The sequence below is a fragment of the Alexandromys fortis genome, unplaced genomic scaffold (genome assembly GCF_014885135.2).
Source record: "Alexandromys fortis isolate MF-2015 unplaced genomic scaffold, M_Fortis_MF-2015_v1.1 scaffold_33, whole genome shotgun sequence".
In the NCBI taxonomy this organism is placed as follows: Eukaryota; Metazoa; Chordata; class Mammalia; order Rodentia; family Cricetidae; genus Alexandromys; species Alexandromys fortis.
Window position 1 is genome coordinate 134,679 of NW_026067917.1, and position 11,373 is coordinate 146,051.

The window sequence follows — 11,373 nt, forward strand, 5'->3', positions numbered from 1 at the left end:
ATTTCAACAAGTATATATATATATATATCAATACCATAATATTTAAACATAATTGATGATGAAATGTCCTCCAACTCATTTTACATATATTACAAAGTATATTTATATATTGCTGCAATGAATAAATACTGAAACTGAAGATAAACATTTTCAAAATACTTGCTTTGTTAACATTTTGATAAATAAAATGATATCTTTTACTACCACCGGTGCTATGCTGTAAAATACTAGGAACTTATTGGTGTCCAATTGTGTGATAAGATGTGTCTTTCCCAGTAACCAGTAAGTTGGTGACATAAGTTAACTTCTAGTTCCTTCGACTTTAGCTCTTAGAACTTCTTTAAATGGAAATAGTTAGGTTTACTTTGTATGTTATGCTCTGAATAAAATGCTTAAGTTTTGAGCCTAAGAGACAAGTCATGTGCAGACCTGACTTCTTTTCTAAGAATTCCTTGAGGCTAAAAGAGGTGATACTGGAAATGCATTTTCAAATAGTCTGTGAAAGAAAGGAAAATCAAGAAAAGGAGAAGTAAAGCAATTCTTTATTTTTTTTTCCAAATATATTAGACTCGATAATTTTGTTAGCATCAACAAAACTTTACCATATATCATCCAAATCAGGACATAATCGGAATCAAAAAGAGGGATACTAATAATTACACAAGTACAACAAGTATAAACTGCAATTTTTCCTGGGCAGACTGGATCCTGTAATCAACCTAGAAATTGGGATTAAACTGCAAGTACATGCAGAAATCATACTGTTCCCACACGTATGCGGAAAAGGTAAAAGTGTACTATTCTCTTGAATTGGTTTATTATGGCCACACTGGCTCTTTCTTGTCATTAAGTCCCAATGCTAATGTTACCTCCCTCTGTGTCACCTTCTGAGCTCTCATCAACCCACAGCTGTTTCTGTTTCTGCCCTATTTTCATCTTCATAATTGAAATGTTGACTACTGGATACTGTCTCTCTCTTTCTCCTCCACGCTTTCTTCCTAATACAGTGTACATATCTAAATCCCCAGGAACTAAACTATAAAAAAGAAAAAAAACAATGCCTAGGACAAAGAAGGCATGCAACAATTTTTGTTAAATGAATAAATCCAGAGAGTTTGTTTTTGGTTCTTCTTTACAATACCAAAAACAAATTAAAATGACTCTCCAAAGAATATTATGGCTCTGTATAGTTTTAAGGTGTTGGACTAAATGATCTATGCAGCTTCCTCCACTGCTAAATATTCCATACCCACTGGTCCCCCTTTTGTTCCTGCTAACATTTTATCATCTTCATCTGGCAAATAAGAACATTTAGTGATCAAGGGGTAGGGCAACTGCCTATTCACAGTGGATGGATGCTATAGTTGATCATTTTTCCAGTAATCATTCCCTGGTATGTGTTTGCACCTACAGAATTTGGTTGATACAGAGGTAGCCAGAAGATATCGTGGATGATATACTGTTGATGTAATAATTTGCCTCTAATAAAATGATCGCAAGATCACTAAACCATAAATACTGTGTGCTCAAACCATCCATCTGCGATTTACATATTAATGAGAAGTTAGCTAATTCTGAGCCAATTTCACTTGCAAACTCCAAAGAAATTATATAGGAAAACCTGTGCGAATATACCAAGAAGTCATTCAGCATTTTTTTTTTTTAAAAACTCCTCACCCTAAAACCTGTGTTGAAAATGTACTACTGATCAAGTTTGATTCCAGCCAGATGTTGGGGGTTGAAATAGAGTACTACTAAACTTATTTTGGAGGCCAGGGAGCCAAGGCATCAAAAAAGAAAAATTGTTCAACACCAAAACATGACCAGAAAATCCTGAGTATACTAACATTTTTAATTCTTGTGATTTTAATCTCTCTCAGGTCTGTGCTAAATTATGACCGACAGATCTGGGATGTTTTCCCCCAGATAAGGAACAAACCCATCCTTTCATGACAACTGGGATAAAAAGGAGAAGAGCATACAAGTCTCTATTAGACAAAGACCTTTTAGCATGAGTGCTTCGTCTGCTCCCTTGTACTGTCATATCTACTGAAAGATCAAGCCTTTTTTTTTTTTTTACAGATGACAAAAGTTCCAGAAAAAGAAGAAAACAATTGCAATCAGCTCATTTTGAAAGAGGAATCATTACCCTGTAAATAACACACAAATTCTAACACATTCAAATATAACCTGCCTAACGATTATTTCAATGATTCAGCATTTGTTCAGAGCTCATAGTTTTATTAGATTGCGTACACATCCGACTTAGAGATATTAGCTAGTCTAGGAAAAAGACTAATTGATGAATTGATAAACTTATTCACCTGACCCCGTTCTAGTGACTTCTAAAAATCATAAGAAAAGTTCAATGGTATGTACCAGGTACCGGCACACTCTAAAATTTACAAATGAAATACATAATCATGATGTCCCTGTCAGCGGTGCCATGAACACCACAAGCTTCTGAAAATCTTTCATGATAAAGTACAATTGAAAGATTCCATGACCTTAACAGCAGAAAACATTAAATCAGATTTTAAAGAACAAATAATTTAAGGCTAAAATATTTGGTATTCATAATCAATGCCAGCAGCCTTCCTATTCTAATAAAGTAAACATGCACAAGAAATACAAATTTGAACAAAACATCACAATTTTTATTAGGTATATATGTTTGTATGGGTATGTTATCTGTTTGTGTGTGTGTGTTCATATGTGTGTATGTATACATGTATATAATTTTAGTGCCCTGAAAGCTAACCACTCATGTTTGGCTTAATACATATATTAGAAATTATGGGGAGAATATCTCCACTTCAAATATATATTTATATATATTTTCAGAATATTCAATATAAATATGCCATATATAAATCATGCCATAAAACTAAATGCAAAATTTGCACATTATTGCATGCTTGATGTGATAATACATGCCCACTAATAACTTCCTTATGATGACCTCCCTTCGTAATTCAAGTTCTGCAAAGTAACAACACTGGAAAGAAGAGTTCTCAAATATCCTTGCTAGACTGGGATAGACCTCTCAGATTTCCAAGGGAGGATTATTTTGTAAGCCAAATATTGGACTAATACTAAATCAAAACTTTAAATAATTCCTAAAGAGGTGTTAGCTATGTGAAACGGTCAGAGTTCATTTTTCTTAGCTTGGCTGGAAGATTCCCTTCCATTCTGGCAGGTCCTCCAGCCATCTTTTGAAGCTTTGGTGGCAAATCTGCCACGGACTGACTCATGGGATCAGATAACATCTTGGTGGTTTTAGATACCAGTTTTTCTTCAGAGTTGCCAGGAACGGAACTTATTCGTTGGAGTTTCATGGGCAAATCACCCAAACTATAGGCTTTTTCTGAAGTTGTAGAACTCATCCTCAGGAGTTTTTTGGGAAAGTCTTCTCTCCCCGTAATTTTCTGCAGCTTTGTTGGTAGTTTTGTGCTAATGTCATCTAGTCCGTCTAAGCACTCCACGGAATTGTGTCTCTCTTTGCTATTGGTTATGGCTGGTGCTATTAAAGGGGAGGACATGAGAAGCATTTCCTCCTGCTCTTTCACACTGTATGGAGGGGTGGGGACTTCAAATGTTGCATGAAACTGGGAGTAATCAACTTTAAAGAACCCTTCTTCTAAAGAAATTACGGGAAAAAAACGATGACCCCAAAGAACTTCATCCTCAGTGTATGATGTCCGAGCTTGACAAGTCATCCCTGCAAGCAGAAAGAAATCTTTTAATGAATTATGAAAAAATTAGAATTAGAATGAATTAGAGGCAGAAGAAAAAGCAAGAATCAGTCTGTTCAGAGATTCATATGAGTAGACCCCACGGTATAAAACTTTAGAAATTTTACTCTATGTTAAAGCTGTACTGCATAGACTCCCACAGGAATACAAAAGGTGCTGGAAATGCTCAGATTGCATGATTCATGGTTCATTATCCTCAAACCAAGTTTAAAACCATCGAATAATGTTAGAATGCTTATGTATAGGACAAAACTGAAGGGGAAATGCTATAACCAGATCCATCATTTAATAAGCAATGTGATATGTCAAACATATCTTGCTTTGAATGCAAACTGTACCAGAATGTTAAAAAGAAAGAAGTTAGAAACTCTAAATCATTTCCTGTAGTGTAAAGTTGAACACACCGAGAATTTCATGCTGATAGCAAGAAATAAAAGTCACATAAAAACAACAAATCATACAGTTAATATGTGTAGTTGACTCTTATAAATAAGAGTTTTATATTCCTCATCAGTTAGTGACAACAAGCAAGAGGAGGTAGGAACACCAAAAATATCTGCCCAAAAATACTGATTAAATTAACAAATCCAGAAATTTCTATACTGGTTAATGGCAAGTCATTGTGGTAGTTCTACCTCTTTTGATCTACAAATTCTGGATAAATTTGGTTAATATTGTAGAAATATTGATGGTAAAATAACTTCTTTGGACCTCATAGTATATCTCCTTCCATTTCTATTCTAAAAAATTCTGGAAGTCATTCTGGATATAAGATTTAAAATCATGCCACATATATTGTGTTGCTTGAATATAATGTATCGCAAGGTACTTTGACATAACCAATTTTGTTTTCTTCAATATAATTTATTTACATTAAGTTATTATCTAATCAATCAACCTCTGAATATTTATTTGCCTTTGGAAAAATGAAGTCAAAAGTTAAAATCACACATCAGATCTCAGCTTTGTGCAAATCACAGTATGATTTTCTGTGAAAAGTAAAATGATTGCTTCCCTGCACTTTCATTATCAAACTTCTCCAAATGGCTATTACAATATAAAAGGATAGAACTAATTCTCTCTTCGGGATTAAGTGGAATCAAAAGAACGATGCCCATCTTCCTTCTTTCAATTATTCACATCACGCAGGTGATTTCTGTTGTTTTAAAACAGCGGAGAATGAATAAAGGAATTCTGTGCCCTTCTGCTGCCTGAAAAGCAATCACGCACAGTACTTACAGAGAATTAGGATTAAAGTCTGTCATTTCAAATATCACACTGAAGAAAAGTTAAACCCTTCACTGAATCCCTCCGTACTCTTGCCAAATGAACATTATCAGTCATATATCACAAGGTGCTTCGTAGTCATCATTACATCATCATAAGCCATCTTTCAGAAGGGATTGAAACCTTCTAATGCAGAAAATGAATGTCCATGTCATGATAGGCACTGTGCTAGGTGCCCTGGTTCTGCTTCCTTATCCTCTGTACAGTCCTGTTAAGCAGATGTGCTATGTCAAATAGAAAGATAACTAACCCTGGGCTCAGAGGCATTTTGAGCTACAGGGAACCTGATTTAATAAGCTGCAGAGAAAAAAAATGTCAGCATAGTTTTACTCTCTCTCCTCATCCGTTAATCCTCTCATCCATTCATCCTCTCTCTCCTCTCTCTCTCTCTCTCTCTCTCTGTCTGTCTCTCTCTCTCTCTGTCTCTCTCTCTCCTCTCTCTCTTCTTCTTCTTCTTCTCTACTTTTAATGATTAAATTAAGTGTCTATACCCAGCCATCACACTAACACTGAAATGACACATGCATGCCTATAGTGACAAAACAGCCCCTTATATATTCATATAAGAAAGCAATCCAATCAGTTCAAAAAGTTACTTCTGGATTTGACACACACTAGCACATCATTTTGTAATCTAAACATATTTATGATCCACTACTCAATACTTTTTATGAAAATGCTGGATTGATCTTTCATCATAAAAGATAAAAAGGACTCTCCTGATTTATTTGAGAAATTTGAAGATAAACTACCCAGAAAAATATTCTAATTACTAATGATACAGCTAATGATATTAGCTTGCCCTTTAATTCTCTTCTGAAAGGAAACCACTTTATATGAAGTTACAAAATCTCTCTTTATGGTTTCAATGGAGCTTTCTCACTCCATTTTTGCCACATTCAGGGTTTAGTACAACTGTGTGTCAAGGCACATTCTCAGCTTGCCAGTGTTCTGAATCTGTGACATCTTTGTCGGTTTGTAAACACCATTGTCCATTAAAAGTCTCAAATTACAGTCACGAGCTTTATGCAACGATTTCCAACAGTGAGAGTAAATACTGAAACAACATCTGATGACCACCCTTACTGAAGAATATCTTTTTTGTTTGGTTGCTTATTTGTCTTTGTTGAGGGCGTGCTGATAAAATAGTCACCACTGTGATGGATACTCTTGCTAACCCCTTACTCTTACTCCCTACTCCACCTCTCAAGCAACTCTTATGCTAGGTCATGTGCTTATGTCATTTTTGAACATATCCTGCTCACTGCTTGTGACTATGCAGGCCTTCTCTCTACCAGTACAAACAGTAGACAACTACTAAATTAGTGATAGACTGACAGTTTAAATGAGGACTTGAAATATCAAAGCCTTGCTATTTTCACCTCAAAAGCCCCCAGACCTGTTATTATACTGATTAACCTGAATTAGGTTGAATACATGACCTTAGTCTAGGGTACATAAAGGATTGTCTATAGGAAACATCAACGAGGTCATCTGTATTTTACCATTCTAAATTTATAATGCTGCAAGAATAAAACACATGCAACAATAACATATACCCTTTTTTTAATCTGTGAGCCAATGCATGAAATAAATCTTTTTTTTTTTTTCACAAAACGTTTTTCAGCCAAAGATGCAGAAGTCCCAGCTATTTCCAGCAGCAGCATCTGCTGCTTCGCCAGTTTCCACAGGGATGAGTGAGTGTTGATTTTCACCACATTTGTTCCAGTCTGGAATATGGTTAAAACATGCAAACAGTCATCTCGCCAGCTGAGAGGTGCAATCAAATAGTGCCCTTTGAATAATGGTGTTCACCTGAAAACACTTTTAATTCAGCTGATATCTTCGTTCGTGAATGTAAGTGTGGTTTATTTTTAAATAGTTTTAACTGAAAAAAAGTAGTGAAAAGATTGAGCAATTTAGAAGAAAGGATGCTATCATGCATACATATTCTTAGAAAACATAATTATATCAAATTTAAAGCTTCTCAATTAGAGTTTGCATTTTTAAGGACATCAGTTTAGGATAGATTTTTAAAAGCCGTAATTTGTTTTTTTAAATACACTTTATAAATAATACTAATCTAAATTTCCACTTCCTCCCCTACTCCCACTTCCTCCCTCCCCCCAACATCTTCCCCCCACCCCCTCCAGTTTAAGAGAATGCAAGGTACCTTGTCCTGTGGGAAGTCCCAATCTTAGTGGAAGGGAGAGTGCCTGAACTGACCTTGTCCCATAGTCACACTGATGAATTTCTTGAATATCCTCATAGAACCTTCTTCTGGTGACAGATGGAGACCCATATCGGAGCACTGGACTGAGCTCCCAAGGTCCAGTTGAAGAGCAGAGGGAGGGAGAATATGACTAAGGAAGTTAGAACCATGAGGGGTTAGTTCACCCACTGAGACAATATGCCTGAGCTAATGGGAGCTCACCAACTCCAGCTGGACTGGGAATGAACGAGTATGGGATCAAACTGGACCCTCTGAATGTGGTTGACAATTGGGGCAGACTGAGGGGCCAATGAAAAGCAGTAGTTTCTTAATTAGATCCTGGCTCATTGTCTAATGCAAGAAATAGGAGTCATAGCTATTTTTCTGTTACCCAATATATAAAACTTCTTCATCATTGTGCATATTTCAATTTCAAATTAGTAAGATTCTAAGGTGAGACTACATTTTAAAACTGTGATGTGTGTGGATTTGGGTGTTCTATATGTGTTCTTATAGCGAATGAAAGAATGGAAAAACAGAAAAAGAAAAACTAATCTTGATTTTCTTTGTGTCATTAATATGAAGTTATGATAGATTTATTTATTCACTTACTGAAAGCCTTTTTAATGAAAATCTAGTGTTCACACTGAGTCTCTCAGTTCATGAGACACGTGTAGAAACAAAATGTTGAGAAAATCTAAACAGTGGGAATATGAGTAATTTAACTTAATAATAGTGTTTAAGACAAAAATGACAAAACAAAATAAATTAAAGAGTCACAAATGAATAAAAACAAACTAACTAACTAACTAAAAATATGGAATTAATTTTATGGGTTAAGTACTCCTGGATATGGGACGTACCTTAGAGTGTGGTTGCCATACATAGTGACACCCCCTTGGAGAAAACTGATTTCCCCTTTGCCACAGGTAGCATTTTCAAATAGTTTCTTGTGTAGTATGACCCCATGGTGTCAATGTTTGATGTTTGTTTGTTTGCTGAACTTCTGAGAGATAAAGAGAGAGAAGGGAATGGCTGGGGATGAGGGGCAGAATGTAAGAACCGGAGTTTAGTGGGTAGGAATGTGTGGGGATCTGGAAGGAGTTTGAAGAGGGGGGAAATGCAATATTTACTGGATGAGTAAATGTTTAAAAATATTTTTAAAATATTTTAATTCTTTTTAAGTAGACAAAAAGTGATTGCTAATACCCAACATCTTTGAATATTATTTTTTCTGTATTTCCAATCTATCAAACTTTTCACTTCCATTCTGACAGTATCACAAATTTTCAGATGCACAGATAAAAATTATCGTGATGGAGGAGGAGAAGCAACCGCTCAGTCACTGAACATTTCAGCCTCTATGTCAAGTCATGAGAGGAGTTGTGGTTTGTAGTTCATAAAGTTTGGAGCAGCATACAGGGCTTTAGGAAAGTTTGATAGTCAGTTAGCTGTACAAATGGCAACCTCTCCTCTTTAGCTTCTTAAACCTGTTTCTTTTTTACTATGGCACCAATCCTCCAGACACCTTGAGATGCTTGAGATGCTGTTGCTTCTTTCCTGAATTCCTTAAGTAAAACTAAGTTATAGTAAAATCACATAACCATAATGGAGCTGGGCCTGCCTAGGAAGCAATGTTTTTAATGTCTATGTTATTATACTGGCTGTTATCAAAAGAAGGAATAAAAGGGAGAATTAGAGCATCAGAAATGTAGGCAATGATAATTCTAATTTTAATGCTAATTACTGTGGATGGAGTATTAATTCTGTAAGTTAGTGATCAGGGATATCCAGTTTGGTATGAAACAAGGACAACATTTCTATGGAGGTGAACACCAAAGGACCCTTAAACAGATTTAGGAAGTAACAACTCTCACCCCAACCCCATGGTCAATTCCCAGTACTAGTACCTAGAATGTATAAATTTTGGAAGGTACCTAACATTGTTTTGTTGACTCTCATTTTCTCTAATCTTTAAAAACTAAAGTATTAATGGTTCTTATACCTTGGAGTTATCAAGAAGATTTCATGAAATATTGCTTGTAATTTTAAAATATTTACATAAATATTAGATATTTGTTTACTAAAGCCATTAGTTTTATGACATATGGAAAATATATGGTAAACCAGAAATAACAGTACATCATTAACAATTAAAACATACAGAATCATCATTTAGCCACAGTAGAAGTTCTTAGTTCATTTTCCTCTGGGTGTTTAAAGTGATCATTATTTTTGGTAAAATAAGACTGATAATATTAATCACACAGTGCATAGTTAGCATTGTGCTATGTAGCATAACATTTGTCTACTCCATCACAGTGGCACTCTGAAGTGAATTTTACTAAGTCCATATTTCAGGAAAAGTACTGGATGTTAGCACATACAAGAAACAAAAAAATCACTGCAGAACTAAGTCTAGAGGCCAAACTTGGTCTCAAACCGCATATCAATGACTAATTGTCTCATGTACTCTTTAGTCAAAGAGCTGAAATCGGATCATAGTTAACTCTATCATACAGCTGCAAATGTGTATGTGTGAATGGTGGAGAGCAGATAGGAGTTTAATGATGTCATTTCACTGTTCATCCTTCTGTGTCAAAATACAAAAACAAACAAGCAAATAAACACTCTTAGCTACAGCCACAATGCTATACACATAGATTTTGTAGGATAAATGCAGCTGACACTCCAGTATCCAAGAAGCAGGTCATAGCAGCCCTAGAGGCCAATGGATGAATAATGGATTTTCAGGCCAGACCCATGTAAAATCAAACAGTGTAACTTAGTTGAATCATTAATTAATGTATAATTTGGGCAAAGATAAAGTTAATAAGCCTTTGGAATCTTCATTTTTATTATTTGTTAAATTGAAGCTTTCCTCAAAAGGTTGCTGTGATAGATTAAGCAAATTTAGAAATATATGTAAAGTGCTTAGATTAATATCCAGTGATCATTTTATTCAAGAAGTGTCTTCAAATGAAGGCTATATAAATGCAAGTTCATTTTCACAATCATAAAGATATACAAAGCTTGAAATTTTAACCAAAAGCATTATTTTTCTTTCTCAAGTTCTTGTTTATTTTTTCTTTAAATTGTATTATTTTTATAACTGTGTAAGTTAGAAGCTGATACAGCACGTTTTTTACATCTCAAATAACTTCCCTGGCTACCCTGCATATTTCTTTTAAGGTTATTTGTTGGCAGAGGCTGCTCGTTCATTTCCTGACTGCCCAGACTTGTGAAATAATTACACAGAAATCTCTATTAATTGCAGTACTGTTTCACCAATAGCTCTAGGGTATCTTTAGCTAGATCTTACATCTTGAATCAACCCATATCCTTTCATCTGTGCATCACCACGAGGTCACAGCCTCCTGGCAAAGTTCCAACATCTGTCTCCTCCAGTGGTAGCTACATGACATCTCTGACTCTGCCTATTTTCTCCCAGCATTCAGTTTAGTTTTTCCTCACCTAGCTCTATTCTGCCCTGTTGAAGACCAAAGCAGCTTCTTTATTAATCAATGAAAATAAAGCATATTCACAGCACACAAAGGGGAATCCAACATCAGTGATTAAATAAAATCTATTGCTGGTTCTTCCAAAAAGAATTTCTCCATCCCCACTAGACAATAACTGTTGGGATCACTCAGCACTCTTTTCATGTTCTCTATCCCACTGCTCTGAGCTGAACCCAAATTTAAGCTCTAAACTTTCCAAAAACGGTCATAATACTTTAACTCTTATATAAAACAAAAAGACACTGTGTTCTTCAGTGCTCAATAATACCAAGGTAATTGGCATCAGGCTCCACTGGGATACATACTGCCAAGTCATCAAGCATACGTAAATTGTTTCCAGAAAGCTCGGTGTTCAAATAGATGGAATTCCGTTAAAGCCCAACATAGTTTGCCAACTGTTAGAGAGGGATCACGGTATGCATTCAAATCTATACTGTTCTCTATTATGTATAAGTAAATGGTTTCCTAATGCATTTTCCGATATCAGTTTGCTAGTCGTGCACAAGTGAGGTCAGCGATTTTTGTTCTTTTTTTTTATTTTTTTCTTTACTTTTTGTTTATTTTTTTTAGTTGTTGAGAAAAAAAATTTCCGCCTCCT

General features: G+C 35.3%; 1 protein-coding gene across 1 annotated transcript in view; it reads right to left on the reverse strand.

The window, feature by feature from the left end:
• Window positions 1-524: 524 nt before the first annotated feature.
• Kcnj3 (potassium inwardly rectifying channel subfamily J member 3) overlaps window positions 525-11,373 on the reverse strand; it is a 128,978-nt gene continuing 118,129 nt past the window's right edge. Inside the window, exon 3 of the mRNA XM_050140014.1 lies at window positions 525-3,721. Within this exon, the coding sequence (XP_049995971.1) occupies window positions 3,135-3,721 (587 nt within the window). The 3' untranslated portion in view covers window positions 525-3,134. The remainder of the gene's footprint in view (window positions 3,722-11,373) is intronic.